The sequence below is a fragment of the Jaculus jaculus genome, chromosome X (assembly GCF_020740685.1).
Source record: "Jaculus jaculus isolate mJacJac1 chromosome X, mJacJac1.mat.Y.cur, whole genome shotgun sequence".
NCBI classification, from domain to species: Eukaryota; Metazoa; Chordata; class Mammalia; order Rodentia; family Dipodidae; genus Jaculus; species Jaculus jaculus.
In genome coordinates, this window is record NC_059125.1 from 34411364 (window position 1) to 34438336 (window position 26973).

At 36.7% G+C, this 26973-nt stretch overlaps 1 protein-coding gene across 6 annotated transcripts in view; it reads left to right on the forward strand.

The window, feature by feature from the left end:
- The window catches only part of Rps6ka3 (ribosomal protein S6 kinase A3), a 125363-nt gene that overhangs the window by 19804 nt on the left and 78586 nt on the right, over positions 1-26973 (forward strand). For 2 of the 6 annotated variants that reach the window (XM_045140078.1, XM_004670650.2), the window contains exon 2: positions 16546-16602. In XM_045140078.1, coding sequence (XP_044996013.1) covers positions 16561-16602 — 42 coding nt within the window. In that variant the 5' untranslated portion in view covers positions 16546-16560. Of the gene's footprint in view, positions 1-703; positions 755-8601; positions 8697-9785; positions 9887-16545; positions 16603-26973 lie in introns of those variants that run through there. The other 4 variants (XM_045140076.1, XM_045140075.1, XM_045140077.1 and 1 more) reach the window with 4 other exon arrangements.

Below are 26973 nucleotides of genomic sequence, written 5' to 3' on the forward strand. Positions count from 1 at the left end.
TTTGAAGAAATTGAGAAAGGTATAGTTCTCTAAAGTAATTTAAACTACTTCCAGTAGGATTTGAGGATTCTCGCTTCTTTTAAAGAATTGAATAACTTCCTTTTACCATGAATGAATGTTCTCAGATTTTAAGGTTTAAAACTTCCTTAGATTTTTCTAAATTATTTCATAGTGTATGTGAACAGTTAAAACTAACAGTTTTTAATCAAATGCGCTTAGTGTTTATGCTTAATAAATATGCAGCTAGAATTAATCATAGAACCATAGTTAGAAGCTACTTTTTATGGTTATCTTTTCAGAAATAAGTCTTAGTGGCTTTGTTCACAGACTACATCTAAAATGATATATGTACACAGTCAGTAGTTCAGATTATTTCTTCCTTTAATCACTTCAAATGTATCTAAAGTTTTGTATTGGGATATAGTTCAAACTACACAAACATAGGTTATGGTAAACAGTCTGATTTATTGTGTATTTGAGCAAGTCCCATTGTCTATTTTCACTTACTTGTAAACACTGTCTTCTTTTTACTCATAAAGTTGCTTCTAAAACTTTATAAAATTTAAATATTTTAAATAATTATTGTCAGATTTATTATCAGTGAAGTAGATTGAGTTAAGTAGACATTTAAATATCATTTGCCTTACAGATGAGAAAACAGGTCCAGGAAATTTTGCCACAATCATGGCAAGATGAAAACTTGGTCTTTGAAGCTATCATGATGGTGTTTTTTGAAAACCAACCAAATAAATCAGTAAGTTTGCTCCCAATACTTCTGAATTTTTCAAACCAGATAATTCATAGGTTATCTAGAACTCAGATTTTTGGACCTAATATGAAAGTATACCCTTAGGGAAAGAGATCCCTCAAAATCCCTCAAATAATGATAGTCTTTTCCCCCTGGCAAGATGAGCAGAAGGAAAGAAAATGTGATACTTACTGAACACTCAGCATTTACCCCAACTTCTGTTATAGTATCTGAGTCTTCCAGAGTAGAAAACAGATTTATCTTCCATTTCTAACTTATTTTAAAATTATCTCAAAATGCAAAAATAGGACAGAAAGAAAAGACATACGCAGAAAAGACTATGTTTATAATGAAAGGACAAAGAATTCCTGCATATTCTTCATTCAGGTCACCCAACATTTGATAGGCATGTGAGTAAATGATTTCTTTCCAGGAAATGAAACATGATAAATACATATTTCCATTTTTTCCTGAGTATATCAGTATGAATTCCCTAAAGCAAAAGTCATTCTCTTACCCAACCATAGTTTAATTATCACCAAAATCCTCCTTTCTCATTGCATCAAGGTTTTGTGAAGATGGGCAGGAGATGTTGCTCAGAGTGCACAAAGCCTTGGGTTTGGTCCCCAGTATTGCAATAAACTGGGTGTGGTAGCACATCGCATTGCTCAGGATATGGAGTCTGGAGGATAAGAAGTTCAAGATGATCTTTGGATATATAGTGACTTCCAGGACAGCTTGGATGTGATTGAGACCCTTTCTCAAGAAACAATTCATGACATTGATGAAGTTGTGGTTCTGCCATCTTATCTACAGATGTCATCCACATGTCTTCATAATTTGATGCTATGGACAATAACTATATGAGCCACTCAACTGATTGTTTGAGATAAGTTCAATGAGGATGGAACTTTATTCCACTCTGTGAATGGGTCCATAAGAACTCTGTCATCCACACGTGATGGTGCTGGGTCATATGATCTGGCAGTCTTTTCCCCCAAAGAGTTTATAACTTAAGTCCACAGCATAACTTTTTTCTGCTCCTCACAGAACCAGGTCTCCTCTAAGACTTCTTGCGGGCTTGGGCTTCGGGCTCAGGCAGAGCATGGGGCTCCATGCCAGGTGGGGCCTCAGGAAGGGGTACAAGTCCTAAATTCTTGTCCAAGAAGGTGGTGGTGACCCATGGCTGCCCTGAGCCCCTGCTCCTCTGCCTCACACACCATGCACCCTCTCCGAGGAGGCTATGCTAGGTGCTATGGCCCCAGGAGCCACCACCGCATCCCAAGTGTATGCCATTTCTACCATAGCAAACAGACTTATGTTAATCACTTGTCCAAGGTCACACCTGGAATAAAGGGCAAAACCAAGTTTTTGAAACTTGATATATCAGGCTACAAAGTGCATGATCTTTTCATTTCACTGATTTCCCAGACTTGTATAAATCATAGGAGTCATCAAAGGTACCTGTTTATAAAATACTAAGCCACGGGGTGTCTGGAAATTGATGCAGTTTCTGTTTGTGGGAAGGCCAGGTAATTTATTTTGTGTTGTGTTTATATTATTAGAGATAAAACTCAGGGCCATGTGGCCTAGTTGAGAACTCTACCACTAAGCTACACCCCAACCCTCCAAGTAATACATCTTTAATTAGAATTTTAAGTAAGCCTGATCATTGGGCAGGTTTGGGAAATTACATTTTGTACTAAGAGGTAGAATTTTGAAGGTATTTGGAGGCAGGAATAGGATTAAAAATGCATAAGTTAAAAAAAATCCAGTTTTCTCCATTAGTAAGTAATGTAAGATTACATTGTGGATATTAGAAAGTTACATTAGTATTTTCTTGTAGGTATTCTGTATAAGGCATATGAAAATCTGCTTTCATAAATAATGGCACATTGAGAAGCCATAGATTGTTACTAGAAACTTTTCAGTGCCAGGGATGGATACCTTCCAGTGAGTTATTGCCCAGGGAGGTCCCTGTTGCCTCCAAAACATTATAGGCTATTGCCAAGGACCTTCGTTCCCCATGAGAAAGAGATGGTAAGACCCTATTGCTGAAGACTTCACATGCCTGAGCAGCAAAGTCACTGAGAAATCAAGCTGGTGCTGAGCAGAAAACCTCCCTGTAGCCCAGCCTATTGAAAGCTGGAAAAAGTTGCACTGTATTCAGTCTTATGGAAGACAGAAGTCATCAGCAGTGAAAACAGTGGACACTTGAAACCTCAAGTTTGGCCAGACATGCCAAATGACTGAATGAGTGTAATAGTGGCATGTTTACTCTGGGAGAAAACAACTGTTCTTTAATTGGACTGAAGGCCCACTCTATGGCAGGGAATACATGCCTGGTACTGAAAACCTAATCAAAAGCAGGAGAGGTCATAAACCTTAGGGGAATAAAGCCTGCTCTTGTCTGGATAAATGCATTTATTATTCTCACCAAATTGTCCTGAAAGCACTCCACTTAATGTTCATACTCATGTATTAATGCTACTGTCACTTCTGGTTAGAGAAGCTTCTCTTTTCAGATTGTGATGACCACTGGGATGACCCAAAAGGCAACATAGTGCTGAGAAGAAGGGACAGAGTAGTATCCAGCACTGAAACATCTCACACCCTCCAAGGCTCAGGGTCCATTGTGGAAGAGGTGGTGGAAAGAATGTAAGAGCCAAAAGAAGGGTACCACTCCTTACATACAACTGTCTGGACAGAATTTGGCCTCAATATCCAAGACCTCACAGTGCCTAGCAATACCCACACAAGACCTTTATAATAGGAGAAAAATATGATGACATCAAATTAAAAGAGAGAGAATGGAGAGATGATGGAGAGCAGAGTTATGAAGGGTAAAGTGAGCGGGGGGATGGGAAGGGAGGGATATACCATGGTTTGTTGTCTGTAATTATAGATGTTGTCAATAATATACATATATTTTTTTAAAAGAAAATTACATTAGTGTTTTCTTATAGCTAACAACAGTTGTTCTGTCCTATTTTTTGACATTATCCTTATTTACACTGGGAAACATGTAGCTTGAATGGGCATAGATAAACATATTTTGAATGCAGATCAAAGAAAACAAGGCTTAGAAATATAAAAATGGCAATAAGTACAGAATCTGTAATTTCCCCAGGTGTTAGAAAAAGCACAAAATCTTAAAAATGTTAGTCCAAAACTTTAATCCTCAAACTCCAAAGGATTACAAAATACTGAAGGACTTTCTGACACTTAGTGGCAGACTCTCAAATCCATGTTGGCCAAAGTTCCATATAACTGTGATGGACTGTAGCTAACTACCAGAAAAAAAAAATGACTTTTCTAAGGTGACACTGGTTTTTAGTGGCAAATCATATTTACACTTTGTTCCCTAATTTATCTAGTCTTATATTCCCCCCTTTTTTCACTGTCCTATTTTAAAATGAATGTATTTAAATGAACCCTTTTTAGGAGATTGTGTGACTTGAAATACTGTGTCTATTCTACAGCCATATCATCCTGGATGCACCTGATCGCATCTGAAAATAATGTCCAGTCGATGATATGATAAGAAAAGTGAGCCATAATAATATATTTATCAATTGGACACTTTCAGAGCATGTTATATTAATGAACTCTACGTTTTTCTCTACTTTTTATACTTTTTCAATGTAACAGTGACATAACTGCATTTCTGCCTAAGTGCAAATATCAGGTTCACATTGCTGGTAGAAATCACCCAACCAAGAGCAGCTTCTGGGAAAAAGAGATTTATTTTGGTTTACAGGTTTGAGGGGAAGCTCCACGATGGCAGGGGGAAATGATGGCATGAGCAGCGGGTGGACATCACCCCCTGGCCAACATAAGGTGGGCAATAGCAACAGGAGAGTGTGCCAAACACTGGCATGGGGAAACCGGCTATAACACCCATAAGCCCACCTCCAACAATACACTCCCTCCAGGAGGCATTAATTCCCAAATATCCATCAGCTGGGAACCTAACATTCAGAATACCTAAGTTTAATAGGGGACACCTGAATCAAACCACCACACAAGTACTTTGGATTTGGACTTAGGTTCAGCTATCTCTGTGATCTTGTATAAAGTATTAACTCTAAATCTCTGCTATATATAACAGCATAGCCCATATTTTATTTTAAATGAAATGTCAGAGCACTAATAGGTGGTACTACAAGGATTACTTCATTTAGTATTAACATTTCAGGTCAAGTGTGGTGGCACACGCCTTTAATCCCAGCACTTGGGAGGCAGAGGTAGAAGATGGCTATGAGTTTGAGGACACCCTGAGAATACATAGTGAATTCCAGGTCAGCTTGAGCTAGAGCAAGACTCTACCTCAAAAAAACCAATACATTTCAGTTAACATTAATTTAAATTCAGACAATTCTATTATCATCAGAAAATATGTATGATTTCTGCCTTAAAGAATTGTAGACTTACTATGTGGTCTAGAACATGGTCAGTTTTTATAACTTTTCATAGATACTTGTGAAGAGGCTCTAATCTTTTTACATTATAAGATATAGTATTTACCTATCCTAATATAAGTGATTTCAAGTCTTGTTTTATTCATTATGACTGTTGATGTTCATGTGCTAATATCTTCACATCTTTGTTTCCATGTATTTCACATTATAATCCTAAAACATCTACTTTTATATTTTTGTGACTTGTTTAGTCTATGGCTAGATGTTCAGTAGTATTATGCATTTACTATTTTTGATGATTTTGTGCATAAAAATAACACATGCCAATTTCATAAACCTATTTTATAAATCCTAGAGTTAAAGAAACCTATACGGAAGAAATTAAATACCCATCTGTACTCTTGATATGACATAGCGCTATTAAATATTTTTGGATTAAGACTAGCAGGTTTTAGGGCTGGAGAGATGGCTCAGCAGTTAAGGCATTTATCTACAAAGCCTAATGACCTGGGTTCAATTCCCCAGAGCCCACATAAAGCCAGATGCACAAAGTGGTGCATGTGTCTAGAGTTTCTTTGTAGTGGCTAGAGGCCCAAATGCACCCATTCTCTCTGTCTCTCTTTATCTCTCTCTGTTTGCAAATTATAAAAAGAATAGTGGGTTTTAGATTTAGATTTGGGATTGTGGGACCTACTTGTTAGCCTTGATCATGATAATAGAGTTTTTGTATGTTCATAATTATTTATTGAGCACATGCTATGTGCCATGCATCTCGCTAGGATTTAGGACTATACATACCCATCTTGCTTTAATATCCTCATTTATTAATTGGTGACTGTGCCTCACAAAGTTGTTCAAAGCATCAGAGATAATAAATACAGTAGGTAAGAGCTTAGGAAATTATAGAAACTACCATTGCTATGTATATTCAGTGCTATTATATCGTTACTTCTAATAAGGTGACATTTTAAATCTGATTAAAAGTTTTTTGCTTTACATTTTATTTTTGGCATTAATGTTAGAAACACTTGTTTCCTTTTAAAATATTATTGACAATCTTCATACATGTATGTTTTGATCATAATTCCCTCTCATTACCTTTTCTGGACCCCCCTATCCAGCCCCCTTCCACTGAACCCCTTCTTTCCAACTAGTCCCTCTTCTATTTATTACTGTTTTGTCTTTTGTTTTTGCCCTCTACCATCCATGTTAGAGTGTTGACAAGCCCAATATTGTATAAGTCCTGTGCAACCACCAACAATCACTGTAAGGTTGTAAATGCCACAGCCATGGCAAGTCTTTTAAATATAGTATATATTAATTGTACAAAATAATGAGTTTGGGGCTGAGGATAACTCAAAGCACTTGCATAGTATGTAGAGGTCCTAGATTCAAGTCTCAGCACTGCAAAAAAAAAAAGTTTTGTGTCTTTTTCTTTTTTTTCTATACTTAGCTCTTTTGTTTAGGCTTTTATCTGCGGGGGAAGAAGATTCTTATTTAAAGCAGTAGCTCTTTTTTCCTTCTTAAAAATATAGCTGGGCTGGAGAGATGGCTTAGCAGTTAAGGCACTTTCCTGCAAAGCAAAAGGACCTCCGTTCAACTTCCCAAGACCCATGTATGCCAGACACACAAGGTGGTGCATGTATCTGGAGTTTGTTTGCAGTGGCTGGCGGCCCTGGCACACCCATTCTCTCTTTCTTCCTCTGCCTCATTCTGTCTCTCAAATAAATAAATAATAAAATAATTTTTTAAAATACAGATTTTTTGTGTGTGTGAAACATTTCAAACATATACTAGGGTACTTCCCATAACCCAGCCTCAAAAATTATCAGCTCATGCATGGCCTACTATTTTATTCCTTCTCCTCCCTATCCATACTCACTACCCCTCACAGTCTTCCTCTCCCCAGCTCCAGTGGATTATTTTGAAGCTTGTCCTTAATGCATTAATTCAGATAAAAATATTTGCATTGTATTTTCTAAGGCAAAGACTTTTTAAAGCATATTAACTGCCATACCATTATTGCTTATAAAAATAATTCTGGATCTGGGCCTGGTGATTCAGTCCTGTAATCACAGCTGCTTGGAAGGCTGAGGCAGGAAGATTGCAAGTGCAAGGCCTGCCTGGGCTACAGAGTGACTTCATTACCAGGTGGGAAATTCAATGAGACCCTGTCTCAAAATAAAAAGTAAAAATGGGTGCAGATAAAACTCAGTGGTAAAGCACTTGCCTAGCATGTGTAAGATCATGGATTTCATCCCTTACACTGCAAAAAGGAAAAGAAACCTCTGTAAGTAATAGCATCAAAACCTACTAAGTCATTCTCTTTTAATTAGATGCTTGGAATTTGGAATTTCTCATTTCATTTTGGGATGATTTCTGTCATTTTGCACATTTTTTTCCTTGTGTTTTTTTCCTTCTGCCATATGGATTGTTTTGAGATGGGTTTGAAATATAGAATCATCAAGCTGGAAAGACTTGGGGTTGAGTCCTGTTTCTGCCATTCTAATTAACTGCTAAGCCTTGATTTTCTCAAATGTAAAGTGGGAGTAATTATACCTGCCTCATGCTCTTAGGACTGGACTGAATGTGATACCAACATAAGTATTATCAAGAGTATCTACCAGTTACGAGCTGGGCGTGGTGGCACACGCCTTTAATCCCAGCACTTGGGAGGCAGAGGCGGGAGGATCACCATGAGTTCGAGGCCACCCTGAGATTACATAGGGAATTCCAGATCAGCCTGAGCTAAAGTGAAACCCTGCCTAAAAAAAAAAAAAAAAAGAGTATTTACCAGTTACTACCCTCTTAGGTGATTTGGATTATAAATAAACATTATGGTGTGTGTTTTCTGAAAAAAAAAATCAAAACTAGTACTTATCTATTAAGTACTAAAATAGTCATTAAATACAGTTTTAGGAAAGATGAAGCATTTAGCACTTTTTATTCTCCTGCTATCTCTTTGAATCCATGTTAACGTAACCTAAGGTTATAATTCTTAACTTTAACTTTCTAAAGTACTTTTCTTATATATTGTTTATATGCTTATCTCAATTTTGTTCATTTTTGGTCTTTTAATATTTATTCAGTTATTTCTAGATACTAAGTTTGTGTCAGTAAACTTCACTAGTGCTTTCCTATGTCAATATTCTTGAGATTTTGATGGTCTGGGATGTACCTTTGAACAGTTTATTTTTAAAAGATACTATCAAAATGGTGAATTTTATAAGACTTTGAAAATCTAAGAATAATTTTCTGTGACCTTTGTACATGAAAAACTAGGGTGAGGTATAAAAATCTTAGATCATAACTTTTCCCTTTCAACTCTCTTCATTATCTTCTGGCATTTTATTGTTACAGAGGAGAAATCTGATGGCAATCTGATTTTAGTTCCTTTGAAATAACCTATTTTTTCTGCTTGTATGCTTGTAGGATTATATCTTTATCCTTGAAATTTAAAAAAAAATTGCCAGGACATGTCTTGGTGTTGATGATCTCTGTTGAACCTTCTCAATCTGCAGTCTCAGGTATTTTTTTTTCAGAACTGGAAAGTTTTCTATACTTTTGATTGATTAAACTGCTGTTTTTCCCCCCTTAGGAACATTTGTTATTCATAGATTATGTCTGTCTTCCATAGTTTTTAACTATTTTCTTTCTTTATTTTTTTCATATATTCAAATTTGTCCTCTGTGGCATGGATTCTGTTTTCTGCCTTGTGTGTTCTAATACTTGCTATTCACAATACAGACTTAAGTTTTGGCTACTGTGATTTAATTTCTTTATTCTTCTTTCAACACATCTTGTTTCATAAACAGAGTTCCCTTTAGGGGTACACAAAAGGCCTAAACAATCTTTTCTGAGACTGAAACCACAGGATCAGGAAAAAAAACCTAAATAAAATCTTCAGAAAGGGTCCTCATAAACTTAAAAATATAGATATAACCAGAGGTCATTCCTACCCTTGTCTAAAAAATAGAACAGTCTTGGGTACTAACGAGTATTTGGTAGCAAGAGAGCTAAAACAAAGCAGGCATAAGTGCACTGTAACTAAAAATAAACTAAATTTTAATTCCTTTTTTTCCTCTTTGTAAAAATAATACATAATAAATGCGTACAATTTTGAAGACAGTACAAAGAAGAAAATCCTATGGCCCAGGTAACTGCTAATAAGATTTTATGTTTTGCCAGTTACATATACCCATTTGGGTACACATTTGGGTCAAAACGGTTTTGTATCCTTCTTCATATTTTTAAAAATATTTTTATTTATTTGAGAGAAAGAAGCAAATATAGAGAGGATGGGCACGCATGGCCTCCAGCCACTGAACATGGACTCCAGATGCATATGCCACCTTGTGCATCCTGCTTAGGTGTGTTCTAGGGAGTCAAACCAGGGTCCTTAGGCTTCACAGGCAAATGCCTTAACCACTAAGCCATCTCTCCAGCCCCTTTTGTATCCTTATAATTCAATATATTACAAGCATATTTTTACATCATTAGTTTTCATTGAGGCCCTGATTTTAACCATTGCATAGTGTTCCTACATATGAATAGATGTATTAAGAATTATTTAACCAGTCCCCTGTTGGTCACTTAGATTGTTTTCTATTTTACAGTATAATGAGTATGATGAATATCACTGTACATAAGTCTTTATGCACATTTCTGATATTTCCTTAGGATAAATGAGGAGCTGATTCTTAATCCTGTCACATTGGTAAGGATTATATCCATTCCTTATTAAGAATATAAAATGCTTGTTTCTTATTGTTTCAGTGTGATTGCCTAGAAGCTTCTTTTGATTCTGAACAAATACAGTGTTATATTGGCCAGAGTTGGAGAGAGGTTTCTGATGCCTCATACTCAGCACCTTTATGATGAAATTTTTGCTGTGTATATCCTTTGGACAGGAAAACCACTTTTGAAATCAGGGAGTTTGGAAGGCACATATACTTGTGGAAATTTGAGGGTGGTTTAAAAGTGTGATCCTTGTTCCTTCCTACAACTTGGGTCTCTATATCAATACATTATGACCTATACCCTCTCTTCTCTTCCTGTTATTTCAGACTGTTATTCTCTGTGTAGGATCCTTTTCTCCCAATTTTCGTATGTTCATTTTACTTCTAGGTAAGATCATGTCAGTAGTTGGTATGTCCTACAAAGGTAAAGGTTGAATTTTATCAGTCACAGGTCATTACTTAGTCCTAGTATACTTGTACATTGATGATCTCCTGTTAGAGTTGAAGAATTTTTTAACTATTTTATATTTTCTCCAGAGATATCAGGACAACAGCTTGGGAATATACACCATAACATGTTACTATTATAAAATAATCTATATGGTAGGGTTTATTTAAAATGAAACATTTTTAATTAAGAAAATATTCTTATTTTTTAAGATGTTAGTATTTCCCTTAAAATACTTGCGAACAGTCTTGAGGTGTTGAAACTTCAGTTTATAATCACTGATTGAATTATTCTGTCTCTAAGCCTGAAAGATTATATTGATAATTTTATGCAACATTGGAAGATATTTTGAAAATCATTCCTTCTGAAACTGAATAGTCTCCTTTATCTGATTTGTACTGATCATATCAGTATTTTAGGTTATCCCAATTTGTGACATTTCTTAAACATTTCAGACTAACAAAGTAAAGCATGATTAGCATTTTCTAACCCTTTCCAGTACTTCATATTATATTTGCATATGTATAATCTGCCAAGTTCCACAGTTTCAATGCTGCTTTTTATTTTGGGTTTTTTTGTTTGTTTGTGTTTTTGGCTGGCAGGCCTTGTGATGGGGTGAGAGAAGATAATACATTTTTCTCACTTTTTAACTAGCTTTTGTTCATACTCATTCTTTAGCTACATTGTACAGAAATATAGCATTTATTGCCCTATGGTCCTAATTGCTATATCCCCGTGAGGTGGGCATTAGATGCATCTTATGAGTGGAGAGACCACAACTAAGAATTTTAGCTAATTTTCTCAGTGTTCAGGTTACCAGTAGATGACAGAGAGCTAGGGTTTAAACATGGTACTAGCTAGCTTCAAAACATGTTTTTTTTGTTTTTGTTTTTGTTTTGAGAGAGAAAGAGAGAATTGGCATGCCAGAGCCTTAGCCACTGAAGTCTAACTCCAGATGCTTGCTCCACCTAGTGGGCATGTGTTTGTCTCACCTTTGTGCATCTGGCTTAGGTGGGATCTGGAGAGTGGAACATGGGTCTTTAGTCTTCAAAAGCAAGCGCCTTAACTGCTAAGCCATCTCTTCAGCCCCAGACATGTTTTTGTTTGGTAAAATTAGATAAATATATTTTTTTGTTTAGTAGGTACTACACCTTGAACTTTGGGAACTATAGCAAGTATAGTAGTAGTAGGTCAGACTAATGATTCATTCAATATCTAAGCATTACCAAGGGTCACTTTTCAAAAGAGAAATTTAAACTCATTTTTTTGGTAATTTTTGTTTTCCGAGGTACAGCCTCACTCTAGCCCAGGCTGACCTGGAACTCATTCTATATTCTCAGGGTGGCCTAGAACTCATGGTGATCCTCCTACCTCTGTCTCCCAAGTGCTGGGATTAAAGGCATGTGCCACCACACCCAGCCTGGGAAATTTAAACTTCTTAATTTCAGAAGTACCCTTATGTTCATTTCTTTTGTTTGTTTTGTATTTTTCTTTGTTCTTCTAGGTAGGGTCTCACTCTAGCTCAGACTGACCTGGTGTTCACCCTGTAGTCTCAGGGTGACCTCAAAATCACTGCCATACTCCTACCTCTGCCTTCCAAGTGCTAGGATTAAAGGTGTGCGCCATCATGCCTGGCTTCGTTTCTAATAGATAACATCTGAACCCTTGTTTTGATAAGATTATACAAAATGTTCATTGAAATAAAGGAAAAACTTTACAATGTTTCTCTGGCATGTAGGAGACATTAGCTTTCATATTTTCCTATTTTGAAATGAAGTTCAGAGTTTCATGTCTTTACTAAACTCAGGAAGAAAGTAGAGTTTTCACTTAATGGTCTTCTTAGATTGTTTTGACTGTATATACTGTTAATTAACCAAATAGTTCAGAAAGGAAAATACATTGTAAAATTTGTGGGTGACATGAAGCTTAAATTAGTGAAGAGGCTGCAGATTTTGAAATAAATCTATAGAAACCTTAGCAATGGATCAGGACTGTAAAAAGGTGAATAATAATTTAAGTAAGGCTTTATTCATGGGACTGAGAGTAAAAATAGGTTCAGGATAAAAGATGCATTCTTTTGAGTATGCCCCAACATATTGTTGACACACATACTAAGTTGTAGTATAAATAAAGAAGACAAAGATCAAATCAGCAGGAAACTTAGTATGTGTCAACAGTATGTTGGAACTTACCTAAAAGAATTCAAATGTGAATAGCATTAATAATAGGACAAGGGAAGTGCTATGCCCTTTTCTGCATTGGTCATACCAGAGTTGGAGTATTAGTTGCATGCAGTTTCATATACCACTTTTTAAAATCTGATTTTTCAAGGCAGGATCTCACTTTAGTGTAAACTGACCTGGAATTCACTATGTAGTCTCAGGGTGGTCTCGAACTCACAGCAATCCTCCTACCTCTGCCTCCTGAGTGCTGGGATTAAAGGCATGTGCCACCATGCCCAGCTTCATATATCACCTTTTAAGAAGAATCAGTCTGCTCAGAAAAGAGGATGACAAGTTTTTTCTGTGTTAAATATTTGAAGAAACTTGAGTTAGAGACACAACAGTATTTATAGGCATAAATGTAGATTCACTTCCTATGATGTTATAGTCTTCAGGCAAATGCTTTATCTGAGACGGTGTAACAAACTGCCTTGTGAGCCTGCATTCTTGTTCAAGTATTCATTCAAGTATAAGTGAGAAGATGGTAGAAAGAATTAGAATACATTGTAATTGGAACACAGGCTTTGAGATCCTTTGTTCATTCCGATTTTTAAACTTCAGTCAGTGGCACAGCACTTGGCCTAGCATGTGCAAGGCCCTAAGTTCTATCCCCAGTACCATAAAAGAAAGCAAGAAAATAAACAAAAATGAAAAAAAAAAATAAACTCCCAAGATCCAAAGGACTGTATGTTACATCATTTTATCTTTATGAAGCCACTTCATCTTAATAGTTAGTAATTTGCATTGTTACAGCTCTTAATAGTGCTTTCATATGAGTTATCTCAGTTTTGAGCCTAGACAGGGCAAATATATCCCCATTTGACCAGATAAAACTCTGACTTGTCCCAAATCCTAAACTTTTTTTTTTTTTATTTTTTGAGGTAGGGTCTCACTCTTGCCCAGGCTGACCTGGAATTCACTATGTAGTCTCAGGGTGGCCTCGAAGTCACGGCAATCTTCCTACCTCTGCCTCCCAAGTGCTGGGATTAAAGGCGTGCGCCACCATGCCTGGCTTTCAAATCCTAAACTTATTATAAGTGATAGGTCTATGACTTTATCTGTTGTCTACCAATTCTATGTTCAGTGCTTTCTCGACCAAATTCTGTTTCTTATTTTGCCTGCATTGAAAATTTCAACGAATAGATTGTCCTCAAATTCTGTTCCCATGAAAAATGTAAGTATAGCTCCAAGTAGACCAAAAGTCCTAAACGCCAAGTAACAGCCATTGATCAAATCTGTACTTCAGAAAGATAACTGTTTATAATTAGAAAGCTAGCTTGAGCTACTAGATGGTGCCATTCACTAAGAGAGCAAATACAATAAAGGTATCAGGCTGCTACCTAGAGGAAATAGTTGAACTTTGGACATAATAAAAAATAACTGGTTGTTAGGAAACAAGTGTCAGGTACTGTTCTTGGGTTTTTATATAATTTATCTTTAGTCTTCACAAGAACCTTCTGAATAATAACCTTTAAATCTTCATTTTTCCATACTTAAGAAACTAAAACTTAGGTGGTTTAAGAAACTTGTCAAAGTTTCATTATTAGTTGTGTGAGAATAGGATTTTGAATTACACATTTGACTCCAAAGCCAGTGCTTAAAAGCTAGTTTAGTTTCTTTGGGTGTTTGGGTTAAAACAGTAAATAACAGTTAATACATGGTTGTACCTTTTAGGAGAAAGAAACATCCTGCAGATAGTTTGAATGTCCTTATCATAGAAGTAGGCAGTATTGTAGCCTCTGAAAGTGTCTTAGGAAAACAAAGATATTGTTTTGCATGTCCCCAACTTTTCCTGCATTTTAGCACCATTTCTGTGCTTTATGGTATTGTATGGGCAGTCCATAACCTAGAAATACCTTCTAAATGGGTGAAAATTAAAGGTATCCTTGATATATGTCAGCAGGCCTTTTAGGATGAAAGCCATGGTTTGTTTATTTTTATCCCCAGCTCAATAACTGGAATAACATGGTTGGTTGGTTGGTTGGTTGGTTGGTTGGTTGGTTGGTTGGCTGGCTGGCTGGCTGGCTGGCTGGCTGGCTGGATGGATGGATGGATGGATGGATGGATAAAGGAAAAGAGCAGAAAGAGAAGAATTAAAATTCAGATAAGCTGCCTTATATAGTTTATGTGGTGGTAGGGGCTGCCTTCTACTTCACAGTTTGTAAATGTTCCAATATTGGCTAGGTATATCCTAGTATATGTGTTGCATTAACAAGTAGTTAGAGGGCTATTCCCAGTGAGGAAATAAGAGAAGACTCTTGCCATTACTATCTAATTTTTTTTTCTGATTTTGATTTTTAAAATTTGGTTTGCTTTTTTTTTTCTTCAGAAATTAGAACTTTATTATAAAAATTCACAGATTAGAAACTGATTTTGTATGAAGACTCTTTGAAACTTTTGGAACTGTATGTAAGATAAGCTTATGGTTTGCTTTTTGAGATAGGAGATCACTGTGTAACTTAGGCTGGCTTTGAAGTTACAGTCTTCCTACCTCAAGTTCCCAAGTGCTGGGATTACAGGCATGGGACATCACCCTATTTTTTTTTTTCTCAATTACACAAATAATACATATTCATTGTAGAGACTGTAGATACCTTATAAAATTCAAGTAAGCAAAACAAACAAAATTTAAACTGTCTAAAATTCTACTACCCAGAGATAGCCACTGTTAACATTTTGATGTTTATCCTTCCAGAGTTTTCCCCATACGAATATATACACTGAAACATGTATATATTTGTTTTAAATGGGATCATTACAATTCATATTGTTTTGTAAACTGCTTTTTCACTTATATGTGACTGTCTTTCCATGTCAATAAATTTACATCTTTACCATCATTTTTAATGACCACATAATACTCCATTATATGGCTGTACCATGTTATATTTAACTAGTTCTCTATTGTTAGGAACTTAGGTTTCCAATTTAGAGTTCTTTTTGGAAAAAAAATATGGTGAGCATTCTTGTATATACATCTTTGTACATTTGTCCATTTTTAAAAGAAGTAGAATGGGTGGGAAGTTTCCAAGTTTTATGTGTGATTATCTGTTTTTTAATAGACTCGAAATGTCTTCCTACATGGTTGTGTGGATATATACTTTCTCTCCAGTAAATCCAGAATGCCCCTTTCCCCTAATGCCCATATTAGCTGTATTATTTTTATATTGATTTTTTAATGTAAATCATTAACAATTTGAAAAGCCAAAGGTATGTTTGGATTAAATGCAGTTCTGTGATTGGTACTAAGGCTGAATTCTTTTTTTTACCCCCTTATTGCTCATTTCTGTTGAGGTTCATCATTTTTTCTTACAGGTTTGTAAAACAAAGAACATTATGTTTCAAGAATACCAACTATTTTTGTCTTATTTTGCTTTATTATTTTGTAATCAGATTGTCTTTTATCTTTTTGTGTCTAGTAGTAGTTTAAACTTTTGTTGATACAAATGCTATTTTTTCATTATGATTTCTAGCCTTACTTTATGATTATTCACATATATTCTAGTAATTATATAAATTAATTTGGACATTTAAATGTTCAGTCCATCTATAATTTATTTTGGTAGAAATTGGGCTTAATTTTCTCTAAAATAATCAGGTAGTCTAATTAATTATTAATTGAATTGGGATTTTGAATTTGTTTTCCTGTTCAGTATTATAAATGATGTTTGGTGAGCTTAACTAAGGCCATTTAGAATGCATTTAACTATTAATCATAAGAGCTCACATGGATAGGTAATCATCTTTTCCATGAAAAAAATAGGTATATTTCATATAATTAACGTACTGATAAAATTTTGGAATACAACCTTGTGCTAATTTGCACTTGCATTCTTAAATGGTGCTTCTACTTCACTAGAGCCCTTTAGGAGTAGAAATATTTCTGAATGATCTTTTTTCTCTGCCTTTATTTAATTTTGATGTGAAATCTGCCTTGGTAACTTTTTACTTGCTATGCTTTTCACAGAATGGACAGCAAATTATGGATGAACCTATGGGAGAGGAGGAGATTAATCTGCAAACTGTAAGTAAAATATTATATCACAAAGGATAGACACATCAGATACTATGAAATTATTCTTAATTTTAAACTGAGCAAATCAGTCATTTTATAATATTAGAAAATTAATGAGGCTTTTACTTTAGTCTTACCAAAGTGTATTCTTGAATATGCCAGTCATCTTTCTAAATTCTATTTGACAAGATTAATTTTTTTAAAAATGACAAAACTGGACATCATAGCACAGGTCTATAATCCCAGCACTCAGGAGATTGAGGTTGTAGGATCACAAGTTTGAGACAAGCCTAGAGATACTATCTCAAAAATATATGCATATATAGTATATATCAAATACTTAACACAGAAAATGGACATCAATCATTTCCTCAGAACTGAATGATTAGCACCTAGAAACTGGCACACAATAGACATTCATTAATTATGTGTATTTAGGGAACTGGAGTGATAGCTCAGTCAGTAAAGTGCTTGTCTTGTAAGTATGAGGACCTGAGTTTGATCCTCAGAACCCACATTAAAAACAAAAAGCTGGGGCAGGGGGGCTGGAGAGATGGCTTAGTGGTTAAGGTGTTTGTCTGCAAAGTTAAGGACCCAGGTTCAATTCCCCAGTACCCACATAAGCCAGATTCACAAGGTGGTGCATGTACCTGGAATTTGTTTGCAGTGGCTAGAAGCCATGGTGTACCCATTCTTTCTTATCTGTTTCTTTCTCTCTCAAATGAATAAATAATTTCTTTAAAAAGCCAGAGCAATGGGTGGGGAGATGGCTCAGCAGTTAAAGGTGATTACTTACAAATCTTGCTGGTCTGTGTTTGATTCTCCAGTAAATACATAAAGCCAAATGCACAGAGTGGTACATGTGTCTGGGGTCTATTTGTTGCAGTAATAGGCCTTGGCATGCCCATTGATTCATTCTTCTCTTTCTCTTTCACTTACTCTCTCTCTCTCTCTTTCCTCCCTCCGACTTTCCTGCCTTCTCTCCCTCTCAAAAATAAATAAAACTTTAAAATATGAAAATTAAATGAGAAAATCTGGAGGGTTGGAGAGATGGTTCAGTGGATAAAGTGTTTGTTGCCCAACTCTTGAGTACCTGAGTTCAAAAAGCTGGAAGCTATTGCAGGCTTCTGTTCCTACTCAACCTATGGCTAGAAGGGAGGTGGACAAAGAATTTCACATAAGCACATGAAAAGAACTGTGAACAATAAGAAAAGACCCTGCCTCAAGCAAGGTGAAAGGTGAGGACCAAACCGAAAGTTGTCTGTGACCTCCACACATGCACTATGACACATGCACACCCTTACTCACATGTGAGTACACATACATACTTTTTCATTGTTGGTAAAAATACTCAACCAGGAGTAACTTATGAAAGGAAAGGGGTTTAATTTGGTTTATAGTTCCAGAGGGTAGAATCTATGATGGCAGGGAAACAGCAGGAGATGGAGGCCTATGTTATGTTGCCATAGGAAGGAGGAAGTGAGGAATGCTAGTGCTCAGCTAGCTCTCCTTTTTATATAATTTGGGACCCACATACCATTTTGATGGGTATTCCCACTTCAATTAACCTAATCTAGATAATCCGTCCTAGGCCCTATCAAACTGACAGTCAATATAAAGCACTACAAATTCTCCTGTTGTCACCTTGACACCCAAACATAGCATGTTTAAATCATAACCTTCTACTCCCGTTTCTCCATAGTTTCATGGTCATCTTATAATGCAAACTGCATTCAGTCCAACTTCAAAAAGTCCTTAAAGCCTTTAACAATCCTAACACTGTTTAAAAGTCTAAATGCAGAGTCTGTTCTAAGACTCAAGCAAACAACTAACTTTGAGCTCCTGTTATATATCAAAAAATGTGTTACAAACTACCAATATGCATTGCCCAAAGTAAACATTTCCAGTCCAAAATGGAAGAATGGGGACATAGCAGGGAATTATTAAACCAAAGTAAGATTGAAACACAGCATGACAAACTAAATCTTGCAGCTCCATGACTGGCATTTAGAATTTATGATGAGATTATCTGGGCTCCAAAGGGCTTGAATAGTTAGTTCTACTCCATCCAGCTGTGCCACTCTGGTAGTAGCTCTACTCCAAATTTTCAGCCTTCCTCAGCAGACGTTGTATGCTTCTGTCAAGTCCAACATCCTGTAGTCTCCATTGCAACTTAGAATTCACATTCATAACTTCATTTAGTGGCCTCTTGGGGCCTCCTTGCAGGGACTTTAACTCTGCCACAAATTGCCTAGCCTCAGTGGCTCTCTGGAACTATAGCACAAGATTCCATGACTCTTAATTTTGTATCTCTCATGCCTCCAAAACCATTACCACTAGATAGTACTGCCAAGATCTGCTGCTGCCAGCTTGGGATGGTGCTTGGCCCCCTTGGACCACATTTGTAGAAGTCTCTGTATCTCTTCCAGGCTGACCTTAAAGAAACATTTTCCTAGGCAGTTGTATATAAGCAGGGAACCACCTCAGTTTAGGCTTTCTTCCTTCAAGTGATTTATAATTTCATAAAATGAAGCTTATACTAGGTGGGTTTTACCCTCATGTTTCCTCTTGTCCTAGTACAGAACAGGAGATTTCTCTTCAATGTTGCTGATCTCTGTAATAATTACATCTGCTTTCCTGGCACCAAACTAAATGTTACACTAGCTTGAGATTTTTTTTCAGCCAAACAAATTAGTCATCTATATTTAAGTTCAACAGCTTTCAAGTTCTCAGGACATAGGAAAAAATTTCAGCCAGTTCTTAAGCTAGAATATAACATGAACTGCCTCTAGAATTCTTATTGTCTCTGAAACCTCATGAGCTGGGGCCACTACTGTCTGTATTTCAGCATTCTCATCTGAGCTCCCTCTGGCATGGCCCATTAAGCTCTGCTTACATGAGTCAAGGCCTTTTCTAGCCCAAAGTTTTAAACTATTCTGAGTTTCTCCTGAAAACCAGTTCTCAAGGCTTATGAACCACATGGTCATACTTATCACATCATCATCCCCAAGCTTCGAATTAACTTTTTGTATCATTTAATTTTTTGTTGCTGGGACAAAATGCCTACTCCAAACCAACTTTGGGAGAAAAGGGATTTAATTTGGCTTATAGTTCCAAAGGGCAGAATCCATCATGGTAGGGAAAGCATAGCAGGAGCAGGAAGACAGAGTCACATCACCATAGGAAGCTGAAAGCAGTGAATGCTGGTGCTCAGCTAAGCTAGCTCTCTCATTTTTATACTGTCCAGGACCTGCTCACAGTTAAGGTGAGTCTTCTTATCTCAATTAACTTAATCTAAATAATCCCTCATAGGTGATTCAAGGTCCTGTCAAGTTGACAGTTGATATATACCATCATATATACACAGCAAATAAATTTTAAAATTTAGACTGGAGAGATGGCTTAGTGGTTATGGCACTTGTCTTCAAAGCCTAAGAACTCCTGTTTTAATCTCCAGGTCCCATGTAAACCAGACACAGTGATGCAAGTGTGCAATGGCACACATATGCACAAGGGGACACACATGTCTGGAGTTTGTTCACAGAAGCTGAAGGTCCTGGCACACCCATTCTCTTTCTGTCTCTCAAAATAAATAAATTAAAAACATAATAAAGCTGGTATGGTGGAGCATGCCTTTAATCCCAGCACTCAGGAGGCTGAGGTAGGAGGATTGCTATGAGTTCAAGGCCACCCTGAGACTACATAGTAAATTCCAGGTCAGCTTGGGCTAGAGCAAGATCCTACCTCAAAAAACCAAAACACACACACACACACACACACACACACACACATAAAAGTTAAGCCTAGTGTGGTGTCACGTGTAATCCCATCACTGGGGAGGAGGAGACAGGCAGACCTCTGGGCTGCCTGACCATCTACCCTAGCCAAGTTAGGAAAGTTCCAGACCAGTGAAATCGCAGTCTCAAAAAAAGTGTATGAAACCACAACCCTATACGAAATACCTGCAGCCCCACTGAGGGGCATCCCCAGTGGAATGGGGGCAGGGATGAGAGAAAAGAGGATAGCACACATGATGTAGCCATACGAAATATGTTGTCATAATAATAATAAACATAAAAGAGAAAAAAAGGTGTATGATAGCTGAGATGACAGGCAAAGTTGTCCTCTGGCCTGCACACATATACTTAAAATCAAGTAAAACTACCTAAATGAATTAGTAAGTTGTCTCTAACTGCCCCCCAGACTATCCATTGTTAGCAGCCTAGCTGTAATTTTATTATTCTAAACATACTGTAATTATTTATATTTACAAAATGCATATGTTTTGCAACTTTCTCTTCTTATTAGCATGCTTTGCACATCCATTTTATAACATTTTTTGTTTGATTGTTGTTTTCAAGGTAGGGTCTCGCTCTAGCCCAGGCTGACCGGACATTCACTATGTGGTCTCAGGTGGCCTTGAACTCACAGCAGACCTCTTAACCTCTATCTTCTGAGTGCTGGGATTAAAGGCATATGCCACCACGCTCGGCTAACATATTTTTTTATTCAAAGATTTGCCTCTCTTTAAAATAGTTACAGGTATTATATTTTATGTACATCCTATAATCAATGTAATTTTCCCTACTTTAATACAATATAAAAAAGGTTGCATTGGACCAAGGGGTATGAACATATAAATTCAATGGCTTTTACCAAATTGCCCCCAGAAATAGTACTTTTTCATTCATTCCACGTCTAACACTGGATTTTATCCAAAATTTTTATTTGATCCCACTCTAAATAAATAATTTCTCATTTTAATTTACATCTCATTTGATTATTTATTAGCAAGTTACATATCCACACATTATTGGCCTTTGTATTTTATATTGCATGTAACTTTCTTTTGGGTACTTTTTACCTACCCCTTATTGGTTTGTACAATCTCCCTAAATATATATTCTGGATGTTAACTTCATGTGTATTACATAGCTTCTAAATACTTTATATATTTTTAAGCATTGATTTTGTGTATATATAGTGAAGCTTTCATTTTTAAATGATCACATCCAGCTTCTGCATTTCATGTATTGACTAAAATATCTGTCCCTGTTATAAAAGTACCCTTTTACATTTTCTCTTTAATTTAATTTTTTAAGTTTTATTTATTTATTTGACAGAGTCAGAGAGAGAGAGACAGAATGGGCACACCAGGGCCTCCAGCCACTGCTAACGAACTCCAGGCACATTCACCCCTTTGTGCATCTGGCTTCCCTTTTACATTTTCATCTACCTCTCTTTCATGTTTTTGTTTTGGTGGTGGTTTCTTTTTGCTGTTGCATTTAGATCTCTGATCTACTTAGAATGCTAATATCTGGTGTGAGGTAAAATTCTGACTTTCCAAATATATATTATCCTATTGTCCTTACTCTATTCATTGAATAAATAAAATATATTCTTCACTCATTTAAGATACTACTTTTAACATATTGTAAATTGCCTTCTATAACCTGTGTAAGCCATAGAAAAGTACAAACTGGGAGACATAAAAGAGCAAACCAGTTTGGGAAGTTAGAAGTCTGAAAGTGGGGCTAGAAAGATGGCTTAGCTGTTAAGGTGCTTGCCTGTGAAGCCCAAGAACCCTGGTTTGATTTCTCAGTACCCATGTAAGCCAGATGCACAAGGTAGTACATGTGTCTGGAATTTGTTTGCAGTGGCCTGGATGAGCCCATTCTCTTTCTCTCGCTCTCTCAAATAAATATGTAAAAATAAGTTATTTTGAAAGTCTGAAATTAAGTTCTCAAAGAACTATCCTCTCCCCCCTCCTCCCTCTCCCTCTCTCTCTCTGTTCAGCTCTAGGAGAGGATCTAGGAGAGGATCCTCAACCATTCTGTGTCTCTCGCTCTCTAATAAATAAATAAAATATTTTTAAAATAAATAAAATAACTATTTACAGAAAAAAATTATGGTCTTATGCATCTAACTTTCCAGATATATTTACAATAAATTTTTCGATTATTCCTGAAAAATATATTGGATTTTTATTACAGTTGCACTAAATTTACTGATTAACATGATAAAAATCACTTTAATAATGAGTCTTCACATACAGGTATATTTTTTTATTCTGGTATTCTTTTATATCTTTTATCAAAATGTTATAGCTTCTTACATGTTTTTTTGCTATGATAGTGTATGAATATTTTACAGTTTTTCTTATTTTTTTAATTATGAAAGATTTAAGAGACCATAGACATAAGAGAGAAGAAAAGCAGGGCTGGAGAGATGGCTTAGCGGTTAAGGCACTTGCCTGCAAAGCCAAAGGACCTCAGTTCGATTCCCTAGGACCCATGTAAGCCAGCTGCACGAGGTGGTGCAGGCATCTGGAATTCGTTTGCAGTGGCTGGAAACCCTGGCACACCCATTCTGTCTCTCTCTCACACTCATTCTGCTTCTTTCCGTCTCCCAAATCAATAAAAAAAATAAAATATAAAAAAGGAGAGAGAAGAAAAGCAGAAAAGTTCCCAAACTAAGAGAGGTTACCTACTTCCAGGTGGGAGGGGTCCCAAGAAGGAGAAGTCAGGAAATCCCTATTAAGAAAAAAAAAAAAAGTTGCTATGTATCTCAAGCTGATCTGGAACTCACCATGTAGCTACCCCAGGCTGGCCTCAATCTGGCAATCCTCCTGCTGCAGCTGAGATTACAGATTACCACAAGGTGAGATTACCACCACACCTAGCTTTTTTGTTAATGAGATTTTTTTCTATGTCTTCTATCTGGATTGCTTGTATGTGTGTGTGTGTGTGTGTGTGTCTGTCTATAGTTCTGTGTTTCTTTTTTTTCCAGTGTTGTAGGAGGCCCGTAGTTTTGAGACATAGTATCATATAGCCCAGTCTGGCCTCTGGCCTCAAACTTAATATAGTCAAGGATGACCTTGAACTTCTGCCTCCACCTCCCAAATTCTGGGATTATAGGCATACACCACCACATGCGGTAATACCACACCAAATCCTATCCTTATCTACTTGTCTGTATTTACTACTAAAGGCATGAGATACACTTTTTGTTTTATTGCACACAGTTGGTGTTCAATAAATATTTGTTAGTTAATTGAATGTACAGTTTAAGTTTTAGCTAGCATAGGATCCAAGCATAGAGTATATGCCTAGGACTGCCTTAAGACTGATTACCTACCCCTTCCCAAACCATTTGAGGTATTTTATATGATTGGTCTATAAGATATATTGACATGTAAACAGATATAAAAATGAATACTGTTAATGATTTCATGTCATCAGCTACTGCTTTTGCTTCATGTAAAAATTTCTTTAGAGGGAAAAAATTTCTACTTTTTGTAGTCTAAATTAAAGTGGATGATATATGGTTATAGAGCTTGTGATTTATTTTATGACATCCCTAGCTTCTGGGAACACTGTATTCTAAAGACAGGTTGGAAAGACGTAAGACTGAGTTATAACCCGCAGTGTATGTAAGGTTCTTAAGCAGATCATTCCAGATTTTATGGATTAGGTTTAGGTAACAGGTAAAAACTTAGTATTACTTTAATGGTATTAAACCTAAAACACTATCAAAATTCACATTAGGCCAGGTGTCGTGGTACATGCCTTTAATCCCAGCCCTTGGGAGGCAGAGGTAGGAGGATTGCTGTGACAAGGCAGGCCTGGGACTACAGAGTGAGTTCCCGGTCAGGGTGGGCTATGGTGAGATCCTGCCTCAAAAACAAACAAACAAACAAAAAATTCTATATACATGTATTATCTTACAGTTTATGTGGGTAAACAATCTGGGCACAGCTTAACCTTTTTTTGTTCAGAAAGTCATTAGACTGTGCAATCAAGGTTTAGGTCGGTCTGTTTCTTTCCACAGCTTAATCATTGATTAGATAGATTCATTTCTGTTAGGTGCCAAGTACTATGGTATATGGTGTAGGGCTAAAATGGGGATTGGTTGAATAATATAAAGAACCTCTATATCCCCTCTCCCTGGAGACAACAGGTATTTCATAGAGAAAACCAGAAAGACTCCAAACTTAGAGACCTCAGGAGCAGTAGGAGATAGAATGGGACACTTGGCCAGAAACAGGAGGCCAAGTTTTAAAATCCTACAACTTAATTGTAATAGGGCCCCATGCTAATATATCCTCTGGGAAGGAAAATGTGCCTTAACCTGAAGGCATTTGTAAGATACCACCTTGGCCAGTTCACTTACAAGAAAGCTTGCCAGTTGACCACACTTAATTAAAATTTTGTTTCAGCAGTAATCCTGCCTTAGCTTCCTGAATAGTTGGAAGGGTGCACAGTGCCTCATTTTTATTCTAATAAGAATTCAAGGAAAAGGCAATGAGGGGCAGGAGAGATGGGTTAAGAGCTACTGCTACACAAGCATGAGAACCTTAGTTCAATTCCTGACATCTGTGTTTATAAAAAAGCTGAACACAGCGTAGTCATACTTCCTTGTATTCCCTATCCCTTAGGAGGACAAAGACAGGAAGAGCACTGTACTGTGGCTTGCTGGTCAGCTAGACTAACTGAAAAACAGTGAACTCCAGATTCAATTAGAAATTGACTCAAGGATACAAAATGGAAGAGCAGTAAAGGAGGACAACTGATGTCTTCTTCTGGTCCCCACATATGTGTTTCAATGCACATGCATTTGCACACGTATGTGCATACCTCACATATACAAGTGCATGTGCACGCACATACAGACACACACAACAGTGAGAGAAAAACATGAGAAGTGAAGGATGGAAATCTAGGAAAGAACCACAGCAAACATATTTTCCCATATTTTAATATCGCTAAAATCAGAACCAGTTGTGTGCTACATTCTAATTGGCAGTTTTTTCTTTCATAATGGTATAATGATACTTATATTTGTAGGTAAAATAGTATAACACCAATTTCTGCCTCCCAAAATGAGAATGAATCTCTGTATTAAAACATCCCACCAAAAGACTAGGCTCGGTTCCCCAGGTCCCACGTTAGCCAGATGCACAAGGGAGCGCACGCGTCTGGAGTTCGTTTGCAGTGGCTGAAAGCCCTGGCGCACCCATTCTCTCTCTCTCTCCCTCTATCTGTCTTTCTCTCTCTGTCTGTCACTCTCAAATAAATAAATAAAAAATCAACCAAAAAAAAATTAAAAAAAAAAGACTTTTAGTGGGAGAAAGACCAAAGCTTTACTCGCAAAGTTAGTTTTATGAAATATCAAAATAACAGGAATAAAGGGAAGACCCTGAAAGTCTTTATTTGAAATGACAGTTTTGTCTCAGCCTCTTGAGTAACTGGGATTATAGGTATGTGCCACTGTACTTTGCTTCTAAAAGCTTTAGAATTTATTTAAAATCATATATAAAAGATTAAGTATAAACTGGCATGGTGGTGCATGTCTTTAATCCCAGCACTTGGGAGACAGAGGTAGGTGGATCACTGTGAGTTCAAGGCCACCCTGAGACTCCATAGTGAATTCCAGGTCAGCCTGGACTAGAGTGAAACCCTACCTCAAAAAAATAAAACAAGAACAACAACAACAAAAAAATTAAGTATAAGAATACTATTAGATATTAAAAGGAAAAGAGCAATGCTTTTAAAATGCTTAGTGAAAATGCTTTTTGGCCAAGACAATTTCAGGCATTATCTATTTCAGGATGTTGCTAGAAAATGGGCTGTGCCAATACTGGAATTTTTGACTAAGAAAAAAAGAGACATGGTATTAAGGGTAAAAAGGATCCAATACTACTAGCTTGATGAAGAGAGCTGCTTCTCATGATGATTAAAGGAATCTTAGAAAACTTGTTCATTCATAGGCCTAGAGAGACTGTTCAATCCAGATAGAGGCAGACAGTTCCACAGATTCTGTCCACAGAGAAGGGAGGGGCTAATGGCAGTATAGAAGTGACAAATTCTCCAGTAGGTCTGACTTTTGAAAATTAAAATTAACTTGAGGCTGTTGTAGAATTGGGAAAAGTTGAAATATATACAAATGAAACAAATTCTAAAACAAAGAAACTGTAAATGTAAGCTTAACAAAAGAACAAAAGTTGTACACAAGAAATATAATCAGAGGGGCTGGAGAGATCCCTCAGCAGTTAAAGAGCACTTCTGTGTAAGCATGGAAGGTCAGAAAAGGCCTGAGAGACCACTTATATTTCGATCCCTTAAACAGCTAGGTGTGGGCATGCACTTTTGTAAACCCAGTCACATAGGGGAGCAGAGACCTGAGAATTGCTGGCACTCAAGGGGAGTCAGGGAAACAGCAAGCTCTGGAATCAATAAGGACTCTAGCTCAAGTAAGAATGGGCAGACAAATGGAGCAGGACAGTATGTTCTGCTCAGGCCACCTTAGGCAAGTGCACCCTGCCACAGGCGAGTGTATGGGGCACCATACGAAGATATACATACATACACACACACACAC